The sequence below is a fragment of the Drosophila willistoni genome, assembly GCF_018902025.1.
Source record: "Drosophila willistoni isolate 14030-0811.24 chromosome 2R unlocalized genomic scaffold, UCI_dwil_1.1 Seg167, whole genome shotgun sequence".
Classification (NCBI taxonomy): Eukaryota; Metazoa; Arthropoda; class Insecta; order Diptera; family Drosophilidae; genus Drosophila; species Drosophila willistoni.
This window is the reverse complement of record NW_025814050.1, coordinates 16,659,923-16,683,516: the sequence shown is the minus strand read 5'-3', so window position 1 is coordinate 16,683,516 and position 23,594 is coordinate 16,659,923. Positions and strand designations below refer to the sequence as shown.

The 23,594-nt window shown below is 33.4% G+C and overlaps 1 protein-coding gene across 1 annotated transcript in view; it reads left to right on the top strand.

The window, feature by feature from the left end:
* The first annotated feature begins 10,075 nt into the window (after positions 1-10,075).
* The window catches only part of LOC6642822 (developmental protein eyes absent), a 29,853-nt gene continuing 16,334 nt past the window's right edge, over positions 10,076-23,594 (top strand). Inside the window, exon 1 of the mRNA XM_023175782.2 lies at positions 10,076-10,213. Within this exon, the coding sequence (XP_023031550.1) occupies positions 10,160-10,213 (54 nt within the window). The 5' untranslated portion in view covers positions 10,076-10,159. The remainder of the gene's footprint in view (positions 10,214-23,594) is intronic.

The following is a 23,594-nucleotide window of genomic DNA, read 5'->3' as shown; positions in this document are numbered from 1 at the left end:
GGCCTGCCTTCGTCGTTCGGTAGTCTGTGCTAGACTGAAATTTTTTCGTAGCTGCTTTGCCCTCTCCCCATTTTACGCTCTCATTGAGAGTGAGAGCGTTCGGGTTTTCCCGAAGTTCTCTGGGGTTGCATGACTAGGCTAGCGTTTGCAATCAAAAAATCATGAGTTTGTCCCATCTATGTGTTCTATGGTTAGTGGTAAAATCTTATAAAAGTAAAGCTTATTAAAAAAGATAATCAATACAAGTTTTTGACGGAAAACTTAAATGGAAATTTCACTTAGGAATTAACTACAGTCAATTGTTTATATTTAATATTTTTTTGTTATATAGATTAAAATATCAACCGTAAATGAGTTGAAAATTGAATAAAGTAACTAAAGGGCAAAGGTATCGCTCCGTCTAAAACTTAAAAGGCTAAATGTTGAGTAAAAGAATGTTTTGAGCCGTAATATTGACCCAGAAAAAGACTTTTACAGGATGTAGAAGCAGAACATTACCAAAATCAAAGAATATTACGTTAGTTCATCATTTTTCCATTCATTTGAAAACAGCTTAAAATTATAACGATTTATGTAACTTCCATATGTAGATAAGATTAGATTTGTTTCACTAAAGAACACCCTCAAAATATTAACAGTTTTCTATTTAACTAATTTCTTAGCCCATGTCGGATATAGTGTAGCTATAATTCGATATGCAATCGTGTATTATAATGCGCTTGTGTTTCATTTTTGTTGTTTTTTGCCACGCCAAACACGCACGAGAAATTCCAAGAGATAAGGATCGTGTACGACAAGTATATGGACAAGACAAGGTGTATTATGGACCCCCAAACCATCGAGTCCAAGTGGCATACTGTTGACTCTGTTAAATTGCCAATATTTATGGTTTTGCCTGTACGGGTTGACTTGTTAAATGGGTGTTCCATGATCACCAACAACAAATCCAAGCAACAACAACAAACCAAAGATGAAAAAACAACGTATAAGGAGTTCCACAAGTCCCTCAAGTAGCTGCAAAACGTTTAAAGACAAAACGTGTTGGTCATTGTCAAAGTAAAGGTAAGAGCCACGGCAAGTTGAGTTAAGCCCGGGGCCCCCATCAATTTTGACATATGCATGTCATCAGACGCCATTTTGAAAGGTTTTTTTTTTCTTATTTTGTCTCTATCTGTCATCTGTCTCATTCTGTCTATGTGCAGCAAAGCAGAAATGCGCAATCTTGACGTCGCGTCTTTGTAGTTGCTGAAGCTATAAAAATGTCAAAACATGCAACAAATAATAAAGAAGAATTATAAAGAAATCTAGCAAGAGAAAAAACCAACAAAAAACAAAAAAAAAAAGTAATAAAATGATACACATATATGTACATAAGTATGTACAAAACATATACATACATATATTGCATTGTGAGCAAGTACATATACTTATATATATATAAGAAGCAAATCTGTATCTCTGTTGCAGTAAGCAAATCAGTCAAGCAGATTGCTTGCCAACAATTTTATGCTCTACAAAAAGTACCGCAAAATGGGGCTAATTCAATATGCAATGGATCTCAGTCAAAGTCAAAAAATTCCATAAATTATAAATATCTTCTTAAAATGGACCCAACAAACTCAAACTCCTTCCTTGGGACAATCCGTAATCAATATCTGTTTCTTTTTTAAATGGGCCCAGCAGACTCAGTAAGCAGGTGCACATTTCTCTTCTTCGTAAGAGATATTATATTTAAAGTTAGAATACTGAAATCCATAATCAAAATCTATTTGGTATCCAAAATTCATAAAAATCGGGTAGAAAATAACCAAGAAAATTCAAATTAAGCTTAAGTCGGCCGGTAAAGGTGAGAAGTGGTCGGATGCTCTTTAAAGTAAGCTATATATGTTGCTTGTGTTTACTTAATTTGGTCCTATGATTTTTAAATGATACCAAAGTCAGACTGACGACTTACTTACTTTATTATTTAATGCAACTGCATCCATTTTTAGCTCTTAATAAATAATTGACTTTAAGAAGGTTTAGAAAATAAATAGCAAGTATATAATTTTTGACATATGCATGTACGATTAAATCAAAAAAGTTTAATTTAATTAATGATATTAGTTTTCAAGAAGCCTTAAATTCTTAAACAACCTTTAAGTTAAAACGACTTACTAGAGATTTGCCTCATTTATTGACAAAGTCTTTACACTAACATGTCCTGCCAATATAGTTTTAATACTTCATAGTAAAAGAAAGTCCTCATAAGTTTGTGTGTATATCCAAAATCTAGTTTAACTGCTATAAAAACAACCTTGAGAATAAGTTTAAGATATCCATTTTAATTGCAGGTAATTAAAAGTGCTGAGTAGCTCAAGCCCATCGTTTTGTATGTACTTTAGTGTCTTACGTGTGTACCCATCTACAAATAAGTACCTAAGGCAAATGAGAAACAAAAAATAAATAAATTGTCATTTATTTCTAGTAGTTTGCTTAGATAGTTTGTTTGCAGGTTTTGAGTCTGATATGATGCTGATGTTGCGGTTTTTTTTTATGGTGGCTTTTTTAAGATACGAAACACCTTAAAACCAAAAACCAAAAAAAAAGGACGGCACATGCGAATCTTCCACGGATGCCTTCAAGTCTTTTTTCTCTCGTTTTTATTCTTTCGTGAAATTGTAGATTTGTGAGAGTGAGGAATCGGTGGAAAAATACCTTATCTAGATATAAATGCAATAAGTCACACCTAGACACAAATTTGGTTTGAAAAAATTTGTCAGCTTTTTTTTTTTCGTTCGACGCCCACAGATCACTAGGCCATAAATCAAATCCACACACACTGACTGACTGACTGACTAACTGACACTGCACACACGTTACATTTTGAGGTCCATAAAAATGCAAATTATATGCATAAAATATAATTTTTATAACTTAATTAACTTGAGGCTGGCACAGCATGCCGTTTAGTTGCCCGCCCGTTTTCAATCTGTCCACGAGCCCCTTTTGATTTTTCTTTTTTTTTTTGGTTTTTAGGTGTTTGTCATTAAAGTGGCGCCAAGTTGGAAATTGATTTTAAGCCAGACATTTTACATGACAATGATTAAAGGTGGGTGGATTTTGAGCTTAGACCAAGCAACCAAGCAACGATGATTTGTACTCACTGATAAGCTGATGGCAGCCAAAAAAAATCTTATCAAATAACCCAGACTCAGCTTTGGATTGGAGATGCCTGCGATATGTTGTAGAAGTAGTAGCTGTCAACTTAAGTTTCAGTTTAACTCATTTCTTGGAATCAACCAAAAGAAACGACACAAAACCAAGTGTGAGAGAGACAGAGAGAGAGACACTTTGATGAGAACTGCGCACGCCAGACAATAAAATAATCTCCTTCTAATTTGGGTGTCGTTTACACGTGCCACAATCTCGCGACACTGATGAGCCTCATCAGTTCAAACTCTGGGCCTGGAATGACATGGATGATGAGTTACAAGTGGATAGAGGATGGGTCATCGTCGGGTTGGAAAGGCTGATTCTGGCAAAAGGTGTGCTATCCGTTGATCTAAACGAGTGCTTTGGAATGTCTATGATGGGCATACATAGAGTCGGTGGCATTTCTCTTTCGAAAGTCCCAAATACTTGAGCAAAATTATATGCTTTAGGGGGGGTATTCGTTTTTTCTTTGATATATTCCAAGAAATTGGGTTAACCAAAATTAAGAGATTACAATGTGATTAGCCATTTTATGGTCTACGTTTTTTAACTCTCTGAAAGAGTTTAAATATTTGAAGCTTCAACTTTATTTAAACAATGAGTACATGAGCAGATTTCCACCCATTGAGCAGAGTGTTTTAATAATAAATGAATCTTTGGTAAGGCTTATGTGAACAATTACAGGCAAAGGACTAAAGATTTTTCTCTAGAAGTCCCCACAATTACAAACTCTGATAACTAAAGCAATTTTAATAATACAAAAATTGTTAAAAAATATTCTGAATACGTTCTTTATTATGGATTTATTCTTTATTAACATTAATTTAATTCCCTTTTCTTGGTTTTCCCTAAGCATATCTGGCAAAACGACAGACTAAAGAACTTGAACTTTATCCTGGCACAGCAAAGGAAAGTTAACAAACTTAACTTAACAAAACATTATTATGCACATATAATAAAAAAATAGATTCAAAATTTTAATTTTTTGTACTATTTATTATTACAATTAATTTGTTTCTTCACAGACCGTTTTATTAATAATAATTGTAATAACTTTTCTTAACTGCATTTAAGAGTTAAACTCTTCAACAAAATTTTAATAATTTCAATTTTTTTGTAATTTTTTACTAAAGACTTTGTATTCTTATTAATTTTTCCACACTTCGCATATAAATTAACTGAATTGTTCAAATATTTAATATATTTTTACCTGACATTAGTAAACAATAAAAAATTAAACTCTATACGATCAATGACCAAAGTATTGAGTAGTTTTGTGTAGGATAGATAGAACTGATACATAGAATATCAAAACTATTCCAAATTATTTTTAAAGGAACAGTGTGTATAGCCAAATTGTTTACTTTATAAACCTCCTCAATGGAATTTATTTGTATATTTTTATTTAAAGCCTCATTATATATAGCGAAACGGTTGGCTAACAGTTGATATTCTAACCGGGATACAAAATTCGTCTTAAATGAGTCCTTAAATTTTGTCGTTATTCATTAAAGGGTAACTCCTATTCTAGTGTAAGAATAGAAACGTTTTTATGTGGCATATTTTATGTCTGTGAATATAATTTATTTATTTACATGCATGTGTGTCTAATATTGTTGCTCTGCTTTCGTTTAAGCTACTTGACACTTGACCCTATCAGAAAATAATGACTTGTATGCATATATGTACATATATTTATCGGACTGGACACCCAACTGACTGAAACGATGAAGAATATTGTTGACAGTCTCAAAATCTGGCGCCGTTTACACTAAAATGCCTTACAGCTAAACAAAAAAAAAACACAAAAAAGGAATAAGAAAAACATCGTATCAACAAAAGTCAATAAACTGGAATTTGATAAGGTTTAGAATGGGTTAAGTTGTGGCAGCGAGGAGGGATGGAGATTGGAGGGGAGAATGTATGTGTTATGAAAACTTTTGTGAGCTAACAACAGGTGTTAGAAATTAGTCTGAAGGAATCGAGTAGTTTAGAATTACCAAAAATTTAATTTGCTTCTAGGTTAAGATAAGAGGACAAGGAAATACTATATTGGTAATCAAGTTATTTAAACGATTCATAAATTCTTTATTATATTGGTTAGTGAATGACTTAATTAAAACAAAAACTGAGTTGATATACTTCACAAAGTTTAGTATAGAGTTATTCATCTAATTATTCATTTAGTTGCCTATCTAAGAAAAAAAACGCCTTTACTCATAGGGGTTTCCTGCTTAGTTTAGTTAATCATTTGGAGTGATATCAAAGTACCATTTTATTGACCGTTTAACAAAGGAAAAAACCCACCACTTTTCACCCGCTTCTGAGTCATCATTATCCAGCAGATTCCAGCTGCCTTAACTCTCACTGTCAACTGGCGCTATGGCAATTCAATGGCATAAATAATAACCACACGGCGCTTGGTCAATGTAAACAGGGGAATATGAGGAGTGTTAGGACCCTCCGAAAAAAAAGAAAGAAAGAGCACCTCTTACTCCTTACACACACACACACACAGAGAGACCCTCACACACACACACACATATTTAGTCTGTCGCCAGCTCCAACTAAGCCAGGCAAAAATTTTTAACGCGCTCAGCGGGCGCTCATTGTCCCAGGCAGTTAAACAAGACGCTTTTCAGCTCATAAAACATGGCACAAAGGGTTTCTTTTGGTTAAAAGAACAACAACGAAACCGAAAAAAAAAAATCATTTTATCTGGTTGTTGTTGTTGTTAATGCTATTGGTATTCATTCGTAATAAAGTTATTGATTTGTGTTTAAATGGTGTGGGTGAAAAAAAGAAGAGAATGCTGTGGGTCCCCATCATACCATCGACCAAAGTTCTCGATGGTGGAGGCGCGGAGTGGAGGGATGTGAGTGTCTTCCCTTTACGGAAATTAATGCTTCACATTTGTCCGGGGCCTGTTGGTCGCATTTATCTTCAGTTTATTTGCTTTATTAAATGCTGAGCTGTTAAGGTCTTAAGCTGACGCCTGTCAATTGCGACATGAGCAAGTCACGTACCACCACCACAAATCTCGGATGGATTCTTATAACCATTGGGGCGTGGGTGTCGCCGGGTGGACAACCAACAGTCAACAGTCAACAGCCAATGGCAATGGCGGTTCGTTTAAGTAGCTTAAACAGACTCGGTGGTCCAGGGCATAACTTTGTCTAATGACTCGGAAATCCGTCAGTAATAATAATTTAAAAATAAAAATAAAACCAAAAACAAAGAAAACAAAATACATATAATAAAAGAAAATAACAACGCCAAGGCTATAAACTGGCATTTGAGACCGTCCAAGCTTTTGACTTGCTGATGCATTTCTGCATATATAACTTGAAGCTTGAGAGTTGGTCGACTTGGAGTTGGAGTCGGAGTTGGTGTTAAAGTCGAAGGCTTGGCAGGGGGAATTTGAGGCCGCAACTCTTGACATTGAGCACGTGTGCCCAAGCTCAAACCACCACACATACATATGTATGTATGTACACATAATCCTATTACTTCGATGTGGCCAACAGCAGCAGCAGCACCACCAACACCACCAGCAGCAGCACCACCATCACCATCACACTGTAGTCTGAGTTGAAGAATTTTATGAATGAAAAATATTTCAACTGAACAGAAAATATGAGAACATTTCTTTATGTTTATTAGTTTTTTTTTTTTGCCCCCTTTTGTTTGTAAGGAACAGATTTACTTCAGTTTAAACAAATATGTGGAAAATTAGGCATACTCTGCAATTGCCATTATGACATTTTAAAATTTACATACATTTTGTAGTGAATCCACTAAGCCCTATTCCCTCTTGCCTATACATCAATTCTTAGACTTAGACTATAATACTTGAACATAATAATCTGTTAAACTCATTAATCCAATGGGAAAATGTAGTAAAACCGATTTTAGTCTAAAAATGTAATTACTACTAGACCTACTACTAAACAGAAATACCAAACCCGAACTCATAAAACAGTATTGATCAAATTATTTTTAAAGAACAGTTTAAATTTCTTAGTTTCGATGTTTTCACAAACAGCTAACTATTTGTAAGTACAAATATATTATACAAATGTCCAACTCTAAGTCTTAGCCAGCTGAAATTCATAAGAACTGAGCTGGTATTCTGTAAATCAGGAGTCAACATTTTATCAGCCGACTTTGTCAAAGGATAAATGCCATACCACTCCTTTTCATATCAATATCTCTAAAATTTATTAGAGCTTCTAAAAACAAGAACTTAAGCCACGAATGGAACAAACAAGAAAAGGAAACAGAAGGTCCAATTGAAACAAATTATATTGCGTTAAAGGTTTTTGCGTTAGGGACAGTAAAATATCAGTATATTATTTATAATACAAAATAACTTTAAAAATTTATCAGATATTGAATACTTATATTAAACATTAATCAGGCAAAATATCTTATAGTTGTATTTGTATTAGAAGTAATAAAAATACCTCAAAGTAGTCCTTTATTTGCAGGGATAAGGACTTAACTTTAATGAATCTTAAGAGCGATTTAGCCGTTTCATAGCATTTTATAACTTAAGAAATAATATTTTTACCAAAAACTCACGCTTTACGATGTAGAAAACAAAAATATTCTTATAAAATGTATATTTTTACTCTTTACTCTTTATGTTTATAAGAAATGTATTCACTTTTTGTGTTTCAAAATTTACAATCTTTCAACACTTAAAATTCATTTTGAACATTTCTTAAAGCGAGACATTGATTATGTAAGCAAAAAGTCGTAGCTGAGGATGTTTTCGAATTTTAGTCGATTTATAAATCCAAAACATATATGTCTTGATTACGTCTTTCTTTAAATATAAAATCATCTGAATGAGATGGTATTCTGAAGTCATCTCAATGAGATTGTATTCTGAAAAAGACTATTCATAAAATTTAAAATCGTTATGAAGACTTTTTAAAAATCACTTGAAGCATTACATTAACTGAGTTGTTGTATTGATTTATTAGTTAATGAAATAATTTTTAAGATTAATGTGATGAAAATGTCCCGAGACTTGATGTTTCACAATATGTAATTTTTGAAAATTTTCTATCTACTTTAAAATTTATCTACGTTCAGTTCTTTGAGTTTTAAATTAAAGTAACTTTTAGTAAATACAATAAAATCACAGATAATTAAACTAAGAAACCATTCAATAGTCATTATTTACTGAATGAATTGGAAGATAAATACTTTAAAGTTTACTAATGTATATAGAGAGTATAACAGATTAGATAACTTTATTTTGCCGTTAGTAAAAAACAGATTTTGCTTCTTGTTAAGGATATTTATATAGCATATTATTTGCCTTGCATTATTATTATATTTTTTATTAATATATGCAATACGATCAATTTATTTCACATTTGTGCCCTATGGTTAATTTTACGGCATTAATTTGATGGTTTTAAATTTCTTGACAAGTTCTTAACTATGTATCTTTTTAATGCAATTTAAAGACATATGCTTAGCTCGTAGCTTTAAAGACAAAGTCAATTGTTGAATTGGGAACACGCCCCCATTACCCCTACATGGACATATGGTTACATTGAGCACTTTCCATAACTTTTCATTTAGGACGCATGCGCCCCACATGGACCTTTAATCAGGGGAGGATTGGCAGGGCAAGGACTCCCAAAATTCAAAATGGCTGAATAAATATTTGACCAATGTCTAGAGGGGATGGGGGGCTTGGTGGAGACATTACACCCACTTCTTCTCGTACCTTCTCTTCCCCTCCTCCGCCATTCTCTGTTACTCTTGGCAATCTATTGCCTTTTGGCTTGTTATATTAAGCCTAACTGTTACTGTCGCAATTCATTGAATTTGCAGGGCTAATTAAACACGTTAAACAACTGTCGCGATGCGGTCAAGCATAAAGGGGATAACTTGGCTCCAAAAAGATTGTCGTCGCCCAGACGCCAGACAAAGGCCAAAAAAAAAAAAAAACAACAACAAAAAGTTAAAGAAGAATCTACACAATAGTCTGGGTCTGGACTGTGATTTTCTTTTTGGCTAAAGACCAGCGGCTTCATAGCTGTCCATACATATATGATATGGAGCCTAATCCATGGTGACATTTTGCTTGGCGCCCAATCAAGTGTTTTTAAATTGGTTCGTAGAAGGAGTAAAAAAACTAAAAATGCCTTTAACCAAAAGCCAAAACATATTTCCAGGAAGCTTTATCCCCATACGAACTGCCAACTTGCTAGAGAATACCGTTAATACATCTTGTCTCATACCTTCCCCCTCCCGTCACACAATTCGATGATCCTGACGCCGCCCTAACCCAAAATTGAGACAAATCCAAACAACACACAAGAAAAGAAAAAAACTCACTCAAATTCACAGGGTGAGAAAGGGAAAGGGCATAGTGCAAGAGTGGGACAACTGTATGGGCCATGGGCCATATATATTCATGCTCCATCTCGATGAAGGCGAGAACGAGAACGAGTGAGTGATATAAGTTTTGAGTGAGTGCCATAGCTTTTAAAATCGGAAAACCATAGGGCAATATTCAGCGAAAAAAAAATTCAGTCAAAACGCAGCTTTATGTGACATTCATTGCGAGGGCGGACAACAGTAAATTACCGAAAGCTCGCAAAAGCCGTCGGTTTGCAAAAAAAAAAGAGAATAATAAAAAACAAAACAACTAAATTAAGTGGAACTTCACATCATAAAAATTAATTTAGCACAAATTAATTTGCATAACGGAACTGTTCAGTTAATGCAAATAATTGTGACATACAAATTTGTGACAAAATAACAAACACACAAAAAGAGAGGGAATAAAATTTGAGTTTGTGCGGTGAATTAAAAGAAAGAAAGAATTTATAAATTAATTTATTTATTGAAATTTTTGCAATGTTTGTGATAAAGATACATTTGCATGTATAAGAATCTGAATAAGCTCTATTAGCAAGCTCTTCTTTTGTGGAATATGTTGTATAATGTGCCCTGCTATCAAAACTTTTCAACACTGGATTACTACAAAGTAAGTTGCAATGATTAAGCCTGTATTTGAATTGCTATTTAGGCAAATCAGCTAACAAAATGCCTCAAAACTCAAAACTAAGCGGATAAGTCAAGGAGTATCAAATCGAATGACAATTCGTCTAATAAGATCATATCCATGATTTCACTTATTTTGTACTTCATAATTATGATCACTGATGTCTTTAGTTTCAAAAACCATCGAGAAGTCAGACTCACTTGGAATTTCAACAAAAAGTTAACTTTTTGAATTTAGATATATATTTAATATCAAATATATTATATGTCTTAGTACAAATGGCAAAGATAAAAGGTTTCCAAAAAAAATTATTTTGGGAATTTAAGGTCAGAGTGCTAGTAAACCATTTATGAAATTAAAAATACATTCTTAAAAAACAGTTCTATCAAATACGATGATCGAAGGAATAGTTCCACCGATCGGTCCTGAGTTTTAGCATAATTTATTTAAAAATATTTCAAAGCCAGTAAACAAAAGATAAATTGTTTAATATATTATTACAGTATTATTTTTAATTTTGAAAGAAAATATCAATCGAATTGATTTATTTTTACAGCTTAACAGCAATCTGTTAAATATTTTGGTTCAATTTTGTTACATTTCAGTCTTTAATAGTTGCATTATTCTGCCCTTTAAAAGAATATAATACATTTTTCGATCTTGGATAATCCAAACCAACAAAAGTGGGTATTTTCTTAGAGGTCTTAAATAAATTCCTTACAGGAGCGATATATAGATTTTTTCATAAAACAATCGGTACGATTTTTAAAAATGTTATCCATTTGTATTGCTATAACTTTTGTTTAACAAAAAAGGATTCTAAAAAAAGAAGCGTCAAAATTGCATATCTATAATCCCGCATTTGATCATGCGACATGGATATGGTCCATGCCATCGATAGGGCAAGATGATTTGGATTAATTTGGATGAAAAGTTTGTATAGTTCCATTTCACCGATTTATATAATTCACCATCGTCATGTAAATCGGTGGAATGAAATGAAACTATATCAGGCAAATCCTTATTGGACGAAAACGGTTTCTTATTTGGTGTATCCATTTTTATTTAAAACCTTTCATCCAAATTCATCTAAATCTTTTTGCCCTATCGATGACATGGACCACCCAAATATTGCATAACCAACACACTCTACTGGTATCTCATCCTTAGCAAACCTGACTCCATAAAGTCGCTACCTAAAACCAACATATTTTCCACATCAATTCTTTGTAATTACAATCCTTTAATGCAAAACCAGATTGCCATTAGATAGCTGAGTGCCTATGCTTACTGTACAGTGAACTGTAAGAAATCAAAAATGCTACTGCGCATTTCTACTTCAGCCTTTATCCTTTAAATGATCTTCCTACACAAAAGGAAAGCCAGTAGTCAAAAGGGAATTTTCAGCTTAGAAACGCACAAAGGATATACAATATCGATGATCTTCATCGAAATGGGAATCATTTGACCAGAAATAAAACCACAAGGAATTCAAGAATAAAAGAATGCTGAAAAGGTGGAAGGCACTAGGTCAAGAAGAGAATTTCAAATCTTTTGGATTGATTGACAGCTATTTCAACTATTGCTGGTTGTGTGTGTGAGTGCGGGGCATAAATCTCTTCTCTATATTTTTACAATTTGGCAGGCTACAAAACGATATCAAGAGGTCTCAATCTACTCTTGACAAAGTCGATTTCATTGTCAACTTAAAGGAAGTTTTAAATATTTTTGTCTTGTTAAAGTACAGCACGTTTTTTTATTAAAGAAAAGGTATTACAAATATCTTTATATAGTACTAGATTTTATAGATATAGATATAGATATAGATTTCTAACCAGATGGTTAGATTACGACCTATTTGAAATTTAAACCAAACCTTGCAATTTAATATATTATAACAATTTTTTGTCACAATATCCAAAAAAGGTAATAATTGTTTAAAAGTTTAGAGTCTTAATATCTAAGTAGGTACTTGTAGAAAAAGTAAAATCCATAAAATTGGCTAACATTCAGAAAACATCCCAATCTATCCCATCATAAAATTTGCTTACTGGAGTAGGAAATTCAAATTATCATACTATATCTAATATAGAACCGAAATATTTGTTATTCTTTGTTGTCATTCATTCTCAAAGAAACTTCTTCTTTTTCTCTCTTAAAGAAACTTCTCTCTGTTTAAAGAGAATTTCGAAATGGAAGCCATATTAATATCATCTAGATTTATTTTGCTTTTATTTTGAAGAAGTTATTTCATGTAGGCATGAACTATAACTAAAATTTAAAGTAGGCAAAGTAGAAAGTTTATCTTAAACCAGCTTGCCCTATGGCTAATACTACCTATTAGTGTACTTAAAAATATCGAAACTTAAGCCTTGTTAATTAAAGTCTGATGTTTATCATCCCCAGTCAATTATTAAACATTGTCAAAATTAGTTGGCCAAGTTTAGTTTTGTTTAAAATGTATCTTAGAATAGAATGATATCATAAACTACCTTTTACAAATGTAGATAATTTAATCATTTGGAAGATGATATCTTTAGGCTTATGACACTCGTTTATATCATCAAAAAAGTTAAGGATCTATGTAATTGAAGAGTCTACTCTGATAAGGACCTCAGAACAAAGCAAAAGCGTTATCAAAACAAACAGAAAACATTCGAAACAATCATCGCAACATTTGAACTTAATTTTACAATCCTTTACATGACATTGATTAGTTGGCAGTCGAGACATTTTGACTTTTGTCTAACTTTTTTTTCCTTGAATTGGAAAAAAAGGAGAAAAAAGGACAAGCGCCATAGGCACTAGGCTTTTTTAACTAGATTCTTGTATATTCTATTGATTGCCATTGGTTGCCTTGGCAGCCAGTTGCTCATTATATCTGTTCGTGTTGCTCCCCAATTGCACACCCACCACGAAATGGCCCACTGCCATTGCCACTCCCACACCCACACCAACTCCCACTCCCTACTCCAGCTCGTAACTTGAGTTGAGTTTGAGTTCATTTTTGTTTTTCTGAGCAAAGCAATTTGGCCAAGTTGTTGCCAGGGCAAACAAACTTTTTTTTTTCTTCTTTCGTCTATCTTTTGGTGATTGCTGCAATGGGGAAAGGTTTTTGGAGTGTGGCGAGGGGTGGGGGGCTAGGGAGCCCAAACAAAATGGCGGCCATCGATAACGGTAAAAGCCAAGGGAAGCACAACATATAATAGAAGCAACGCCATTTTGTTTGCTGTCTATAAATCTTATAAATGCAAATGTGTACGAGGATGAATTGTAGTTGTACTGAAGCCATTAGCAAATAATTTCAGCGAAAAATTTTTATTCAAGCATTGTTCAACACACACACATACACACCCAGAGAGAGTAAAGGAGACAGGGTCAGAGAAAGAGAGAGAGAGAGTGAGTGAGAGATATGTATGAACAAATGCCGTCAGGATAATTTCATTGAAATTTGAGTCGCCCAAAATGAAAAGAGAGAAAAAAAAAGGAGCAGGCAGAAAGTGTACAAAAGGACAACGCCGCATACAGATGCCAGGCTTTTGCTCATTTCGTTGTACGCCATTATAACAACAAACAATGCAGGGACAAGGGCAGAGGCAACAGGGAGCAGGGAGCAAAGAGCAACGGACAGACATCCAGGGCTGCATACACATATAAAAAATGTATCCTGGCAAGGGGCAGAGTTGCCCCCCCCTTGGGTTTGTTTTAAGGGCGTGGGTTGCTTACCCGCAGTACATTTATTCTGCGGGTTTGTTGTTGTTGTTTTTTTTGGAAATGAAATTAAACAAACACACACAAACAGACACTCACACACATATTCGTTTTGGTGGTTTTGTTTTGTTGGATCCCTGCTTCATTACAGCCACGCCCTAGACATCATTTAAATGTGGGCAATTAAACCAAATTCTCTCTTTTTCTACTCCTACTCCTTGTCACGGTCTCTATCTAACTGTCTATCTCTCTTTTTCTTCCGTATCCTGCTCTATTTGCGCTCTAATATCCTGCGACAGTTTTACAACATAATCTTCATATATTTAATCCGCTTTTTGTTTTGTCCTCTCGGCTTAAAGTACCTGGGCGTGGCACACATACACACAGGAAGTTGTCGAAATGGAAATGGAAATGAAAATGAAAAGAAAAAAAAACTGAGATTGAAGATCGTTCAACCATTCATCCATCCATCTTCTGACTACCTGTTCCTGCCACTGTGACACATTCTTAGACTTCGAATGAACTTGTTTGTTTATAACAAGACACAGACAACAAATTGTTTATATCAAAAGAGCAGTAGCAATAAGAACAAATAAACTCATATTTGTATATTAACCGATCAATGCTCGAGTGGGGTAAATAAATAAACAAACAAAAGTGTTCAGTCTATAGATGCGAAAAATTTGAAATGGACTTTTTTAAGTTTCAATCTGGCACGAGTTTTTAAATTCAAAAGTTTTTCAATTTGTCCGATTTTTAATTTAAAGGATTGAAGTCTAAAAAACTTAACTTTTATCGTATTCAATTTCATTTGACGTCATTCCGATTAGAAACCACAATATGTATGCCATAAATTTGCATATGTTTGTATGTTCGAGTACTTGGATTACATTTGCTTGAAGGCTGAGTGAAATGATGGCAGGACATCACCTTGAAGCCGAAGCTAGTACGCTTCTTTGTTTGATATAATCCCCTCAAATTGTTCAACTGGCGACATTTGGCTCGTTGTCTCGTTGTTAAGCCCCTTTTATCCTGTTTTATGTCGCCTGACGAACCAGAGAGAAGAACAACAAAAAATTAGAGCAACCTGCCTTTTCAATGCCCTCTTCCCTTTTTTGTTGCTTGTCCTTTTACTTGTTTTCCTTGGATTTGACGCCTAATTCCCTCTAATGACTGCAAATATTTGTAAGGATTTCCACTCTCATCTATTTGTAGTTGTCTTCCGTGACTCATTCCATGTCTAAATTTAATAGCATTGTGCCAAAAATAGTCTCGAGACTCTAAGGTCTGCACGCAATCAATTGTCAATTTCGACAGTATATTTTGAGCTGATGTTTTGGCCAAATCTATAGATAGTTTAGAGTAAAAGTCTATTTTTAGTTAACTTGAGTAAATTGAGAAATCATTTAAAGCGGATTGTCAATAAACAAAAAAAACATGGGTAAAATGAGTCAGCTTATAGCTAGACGAAATTTCCTTTTCAATCTAAAATCCTTATTCGCTAAACTGATTTTTGTAAGTTTACATAAACTTATGAAAATTACAAGAAATTTTACAAATTTAGAATTTCATTCAAGAATCAAAGAGGAATAAGATGACACTAAAAAATTTTGTTAAACTTTTTAACTAACAATATATGACATTTTGATCTTTCATGACTAACTTGAAGTATTAAAACAAAATGAACAATTTTAAGTATAAAAAACAGAATTTCCTGAGAGACTCGGGAATGAAATTAAAAGAATGAAATATTCCAAAGAAAACCACTACAAAAAATTTATCACAAGTATTTTCTAAATAGTAATAGTATTGACTAGTTATATAGGAGTTTTCATATATATGTACAATAAACACTTATCTTTCTGAACATTTATCTCTGTCATTGCATGTAAATATGTATGTACCTACATACATCAAATGATGTAAATTGCAATTAGAGAGTTTGATCTCGAGTTGGCAAACAAAAGCCTTGATAACAGCCAAAAAACCAACAAAAAGCTAGAAACTTAGTTGAGAAGTTTAATTTTTACGAAGTTGTTTACTTTTTAGGAGAAAAACTTGTATTTATTCTTCAAGGATTTGATGAATTCTTGACTAGATCAATGCAATAATTTATTGTACAGATCTATACGCCAAAGAGACTCATTTATTTAAACTCTAACAATAAGTGTAAGAATAATTATCTGTCCAATAAAAGGATTTGCATCATAAACATGTATAAATAGTGACTTAAAAGTAAAGTACCAATATATAGATAGAAAGTGAAGAAAAGTAAGAAAATGGAAGACCAAGTATTGATTAATCTTTGTAACTAACTTTTAACATAACAATATCTAGCTGAGCCTCAAGCTTAAAGAATATATTATGTATATATATAATATATATATATGTAGTAAAATGTATGATTTTCTTCTAACAAGGATTAAAGTTGATATCTGAAAGGACTTCAGTCCAGCGATCAGTGATTAATAGATGACTGGGATACATTTTACCATGGGAAGAAACATTTTTAATTAAGTAAATATCATGATGTGTTGTTATACTACATACAGGTTAGTAATTAAATGGGTATTAAGTACTAATTTCTTTAAATTAATGGCTAAAAATTAAAAATATATTGCATGCTTATTTTGTGTAACTTTTGAAACAGACTTTCTACAACAATTTTCACCTAGCAAGTGAACATTTAATTACATTTTTTATTTCCAAAACTTAATTCATTACCAAATTTTGTAAAACTCTTTTAAATAGACAGACATATATTTAATTTTATTTGTAGTTTTCACAACTTTGTAAGTATTTATTTATATGTATGTGTGCTCCTGCTATGCCATTTGGTGTGTGTAGATACATATATCCATGAAATGCATTCACTATATGACACGGACACGCATCTTCTGTCACATCAAAAGCGTAGGCATTTTTACAACGCCCCGATAATTGGTGTCACTCCCCTAGCCCCCCCGTTACCATATGCTTGCCCCTCGTTCCACAAGCGTTCCTGGTCTTGCCGCTCGTTTGCATCTTAAAAATTCTCGTTAAAAATTGTGAACTAAACAAATGAGCGAAAGTGCGACGAAATGAACTTGTCATAATTATTTGACAGTTTTTGGTAAGTGTAGAAGATGCTCCTTACCGATCCTACTCCGTTCGTGGAAAAAAAAACGAATTGAATGTAAAACATTTTGAAATTGTTTTCCCCCCTTTTGTTTTTGAGGGCTTGAAAATCGGCTCGTTTGATTCCCCAGTTCGACAGCCGGCAGGCGGGGTCGGGGGTCAAGTGTTGGGCCACAGCCTGTGAAAACAAAACTTTTGCTCCTCATTTCCGGTTCAATCAAGTGGCAGACAGTTTTTGTTGTTTTGTTGGACTAAACGATGATCAAGATTTCATCCATCCTTTCGACATCTATTCGGCTAGATGAGTTTACTTAGGTGTGTGGCTGTTGTCAGTCAAAGTTAGAGACAGCCAGCTGCCTCTTTACCTCCCTCTTCCAGTGACTCTTTCTATCCTTACCCTATACCAATTAAGCGGCTCGTAAAGTTCGTTCTACGAGACAAATTTGTGCGACCTTTGACTTGGGATGCCTAGATTCCTGCTTGTTAGCAATCGTGACAGTTTGGTTTCGTTATTTTTTTTCTCTCTTGACTTGCCTTCATTTTTCTTCCTTAAATTTTTTCATAATTTTTACCACGAAATAAAATGTGCCTGCTCTTGCCTTGTTGCTGCTGCTGCCTAGTTGGACCCTAGAGCAATTTTCCGGCAGCGAAAAAAAAAAATATCAAATTTCTCGCGTTGCACATTTTTGTTTTTCCTTTTTTGTCTTCGTTCCATGAGAAAAAGTGCAGCAGCCGTTGGACAATTGGCAGCCAAAATGCCAACAACAAATCATTCACATTTTCCCTGCCATTCATTGATTGGTGAGAGGTAGTAAAATGTAATTCGATATTCATTTGGAAGTGGGGGGGAAAAAATTCTGTAACTAGGAGTGCAAATCACTGGAAAAGCCGAGGAAAGCAGCAAAAACAATCAACGAAATAATTGCACCTGTTTGGCATAAACTTGAAATGTTTCTACCATCAACAGTTGGTTCGTCCATGGCTAAATGGAAGTGTATCTCAATTTTCGTTATCATTTCAAGTTCTTAATTCTTAGTTCTAACGGAAATAATCAACAATTTATTAGCCATTTCCTCCATTTCGCAATCATATATAAAGAAGAACACAAACCATTGCAGAAGTTAAATTGTGGCCAAGGTCTATGTGGATAGATGGAAACCGATCTGACACATATGTGTGTACATATATATTCAGATACATACATACATACATACATAGGTTTGTAATTGATAGTCTGCAGTTGAGTATTGAATTGCTCCATGTTAAAGTATTACAACAGTTGGCACAGTTTTTTTTCCTAGCAAAGCAAAGAGAACAATTAAAGCAAAAAAAGAAAGAAAATTTATTTTTATGATCATTGCAACCAAAGGGAGATCTATTTAATCAAATGTTATAAACAAAAAAAAAGGTCTTAAGCACAGCTCTAACTATTTTTTAGGGTCTGTAACGGCTAAGATCCAGGCAAAGAGTTTCAAGAGCAAAATTTAAGTTTCTATTGTATTCTAATTTTAGCATTTTGACTGTATTTTTGACATATATGTTCAAACATTGAAAATTATAGTCTAGGAAAACTATAGTAAAAGCTTACATTAAGTTTACAACTTACCTTTGAATCTAATATTCAAAAGTTCCTTATTTTAGAAAAAACTTTAAAAATTTTCTAGAAATAAGGAACAGAATCTTTTGATTTTTTCTATAGATTCTAGATTTCTATAGATAGACATATACAAACCCAGGTAATCAATCGTATTTTGATAGCCCATACTTATATTTATGTATATATCGATCTAAGATCTTATCATATAGAGAAACAAACGAAATTCGGGCAATATTTCATATACTTATATAAAAAAGATATTGCGATAATACAATTGGTCTTAAGCCTGAAGATTTATAAATTGTAAATTCAATATCCTTTTTAGTACTTATATAAAATGTACATGCATATATCTTAAAGATCGTTTAAAGAGACAAATAACTAACTAACCTACGACAAAATTTGTTTATCATTAAGTTCGTGGTACCCACCTCCATATAGAAGATTGAAATGGAAAATTTTTGCCAACACTTAACTCTCTTATTAGTAGGTAGTAAAAAATATATAAGAAATCGAGCTGTATAAACAAGTTGAATTGATTTAAAAAAATCATCAATTAAGACTAAGTAAGACTTATAAACTTATGTAATTCCTAGAAATCAATAAGAAAAGTTTATACTTATATTTATAGGCAAAAAGTCTCCAATTGCTTTCCTTTGAAATTCAAACGTTTTTCATTCAACAGTTTATTCAGCTGTTATATTAATACATAGAGAATATATATATGTATGTGCGTGTACTTATGTCGGAATCTATTAAATCGTTCATAAATCATTAAAAATCATAAACCTAACTCCTACTGAGTTTCTGACACTTTAGGCAAAGTTTAATGCTCAAAATTTTATTGTAAGTCATAAAAAAAACCAAAAAAAATATGTTTGAACAAAAAACTACTGTGTTTAGATTCGATTCAAAGATTGAAAGTCGTTAAATTTTTTTGAAAAAACTAGAAACGAAACAAAAACTAATATTACAAACTTATGTGGAACTATGCCATACCCTTTATTAAGCGAGCTAATCAATTTCAAAGCCAAGAATATGACATTTTTGGTGACAGATTACATTTTAAATTCTTATGGGGGATCCTTATTTTTTTTCTTATATACCCGTTTATGTTATTACTGCAGGGTATTGATAACAAAGACTTGAACTGTTTTGCCTTTGTGTAGGCGTAAATGTGTAGAACAAAAATAAACCAAGCCAGAAATTGCATTTCGTATAAAAATCACTTGATGATGTTAATGCTGCTGCTTCTGCTGGGTTGTTGCTTATGTTGCCAATGATTCTGATGATGTGGATGACCACCAGGGTAGACTCTCAATACTCTCATCATCATGATCATGCATCGTTTATGCTTTCATTCTAGGGAAAAATTTTATGCGGAACCTGTGTGTGTGTGTTTTTTGTTTTTTGTTTTGCGTTTCAGGCACGTGCCGCCACCATTCAAATGAAGAAGCAAATAGACCAAATGGTACGGGGGAAGTTGGCATTGCTATGGTGACCTAAGCAGAAAACAAACATTGGTCAGGAATTTCATTAAGTCTTGGCTTCATGGGTTCCCCGTAACAACGCGGCGGTCTCTGTATCCACCCGCTCAGTAAACTTTTTGCAAAGTGTGTCGCCTGTCACTGGGAATGAACATCAAAAATCTACTTTCAGAATGCTGTAAGATGAAGTGCAGATGGTGGAGTAGAGCGGCGGGTAGATGTGAGTTTGGTTACACAGGTTACCTGTGGGAACGAAACTCATCTCCATCATCAGCCGAATCCTGTGTGTGTGTGTCTCACTCTCTAATTAATTTAATTATATGCTCTTGTCTAGCGCGTGTCAAAATTAAATAGTCACGCCCCAGTGAGCTCTAATCAAAAATGCGCCCTCAAGTATGCAGCATATGTTTTCATATGAATTTTCCAGCTGACAAATTGAATTTGTGAACCAGCATAATAACAACAAAAACAACAACCACAACTGCAAATCATTTTTATCGTAGACCGCCCCATGGGAAGCTAAAGGGGAAAGGCAAGGATGCTGTAGAATAGGTGGAGGATGGAGGGTGGTAATCCTATAGCCGTATCCATGTTACGCTCGTCTGGATGGACTTTCTAACTCGGTTTCAGTTCGCTGAGTTCCCTGTCCCCGTTGCCTCTCTGGCTCACTTTCTTCTCTGTGGAAAGCGTTGTGAAATTGTAGACCAGTTGTATGCATTTGTTTTTGGGGGCGGTTTTTCATCTCGTTTCTATATTCTGTTTTTTTTTTCCTATATATGTACGTACAGAGTGGGGGGGCGTGTCACACACAAACACAATTATTAACACTTATTAATGTTGAGGTTTTTATATATAAATGGCACCCTAGGGCTTAAATTAAAGTCATTCCAAAGTGCCTTAGCACTTGAGCTTGGGGCGAGGGTTGAGTTAGAGTGTCATAGCTTTTTTTTGGGGGGGTTGTTGCCGACTTCGATGGCCCTCATGTTGATTTAAGTAGTCATTAAGATTGAATGTGCGATAAGATTTTGTATTTTTTTATAACAGCTGCCAATTCTCGGCCATCCCTCGTCCCGTTGGCCTTCCGCCCTTGTCGCCTGTGACTTAAGGTTAAGCTATTGACAGCTATTGTCTTCTAATTAAAACAACAATGCTGACCTTGTTCTCAAGATGTCTTGGTTAAGGTTCACTGATCACGATTTTTACCTCATATTTTTGGCCTGATTTACACAAAAAAATAGAAAAAAACATGCGATTTTCTAGGATTCATTGTGTGTTCATTAAAAAAAGTTTGATTGCCAGCAGGCAAAATCTCCGTTAAGGTTTGTTAACCCTTTTGTTAGCTCTAACTCAGGTGTGTGCGTCTTAACCCTATCCTTTGTTCAAACAATCAACCCTTATTTTTGGAAGAAAAAATCAGACGACAATCAAGTTTTAAGAAATAATTCAACCAGTTTGTAAACTACAATTATTTTAGACACATTATTCGCATGAGGGGAAAATGAAAATTAAGGAGTTGTAATTTTAAATTGAAGTTTGTCTAGGCCAGTTTAAACTCACACCCCACGAGAGGGACTATAAGAGGCACATTTTTAGGTCAAGAATTTCGAAATTTTCGGGTTGGAAAAGATGGGACTCAACTTAAATAATTTACTGCTACCTTATTGTAACGATTTATGGTACTTGAAATTCCACAATAGATAAAGAAATCGAAAAAAAAAAAATATATGAATGTTTAGATCAAGAATTTGGGATCATATTTAAAACGCATTTAAAATTTGTTAGCACTTTATAGTATATAATTTTGATTTTAAGTGAAGCACAACTTCTTATTAAAAATAAAAAAGTCTATAGCAAGATTGACTTGAAATTAATACAAATGACGGGGGTCCTATTCAAATGAACAGCATTGTATAAGTACTTATAGTGTGTAAGAAGAAGTTTAGCTTAGAAAGGAATTATGGAGCTTTTACCACCTGTTTTTAGCCATTCGAAAGTAGGTGAAATCAATCATAACATACCGACTAAATACAAACTTTAACTATTATGTATTTAACACAAATAATGTTTTAGCTCTGAAATCTTGTATTGTATATACCCGATTGAAAATTGACCCACTCAAGTAGGTAAAATGATAGACAAAAACCGTCTAAATTGTCATTATTTTGACGGGCTTCCATCAACATCATCGTCAGCTCGTCAAATGTAAACCATATTTTGTTTATTTTAGTTGAACTTAACTGCCAGTTAACTGATTGTGAGTCTACGTTTACGTTAGACATAATCAAATGTATGGAGTTACATATAAACAATTGATATAAAGATTGACTCACAACTCATGGAATTCCTAATAGAAAAAGAAAAAATTCATACAATTGACCAAACAAAGAATTTGCCATAATGTAATTCAATTCAATTGATATGCGTTTATTATGAATGTACATATATGAATATGTATTCATATATTTATTTTGACTCAACAATTAAACAATCAATTCAAGTCTACTGTAAAAGTAAATTTCATGACCCACTCAAAAATGAAGCTTAAAGAATTGAGAACTTGTCATACCCTTGATTGATTAGGGTTGATTAGGTTTCCAAAGAAGTCTAGACTACACAAAAGTTTTTATTCTTGATCAGCTAAAGTCAAGAACAAAGAGAGAGTTTATATTGTGATTATTGATCTTAGTAAAGCTTATATAGATATGTCAGTACATCCAATTGAATAGCTATATTTGAGATTCATTTCAAATAAATCAATTTAATTGTTGTGTTCAACTAATGCCAAGGTATTTGTAGTATTCCACTGTGATTCGTACTAGCAATGTCCTTTTGAAAAAAGCTACTTTAAAATATGTTTTTATAAACAGCATCAAGAACAAATAACAATTAATATCGTATTGTGGAAACTAAGTGGTATTACCTTTTATGGTTGAAGCATTAAAAAGCATTATTGAAATAATAGTAAAAAAAAAAATCCATTATCTCCATTATCTCCCATACATTTGAATTCCCCAGAAGCTACATAATTTTTTGATAAATCTCGACCTAAATTGATTTGAATATTGAGTTCTACTATAATTATAGGGAAACTTTTCATTCGCGTGTAAAATCTGCTCAATGAATCATAAAAAATTATGTATTTTAATATTTCATTTTTTTGCACTCATGAATCATTATAGAAATGAGCAAACTTACTTAGAAGTTGTTTAAATATTAATCAGCCACTTAATTTATATTAGTTTTGCCATCAATAAAGATAAATAGATATAGCTCTAGTTGAATGACAAGATTTAAATATAAAATGGCATATGGTTAATAGGGTATATACACTATGTCAGTACCAATGTTAGTTAGTTCCATCTGGTTTGGGGGGCGCATTAAATTTGGTGCCTTAATCGCTTTAGCACGATCGTGAGACAACACGTCGTCAATTATATCTACGGCGATCAGT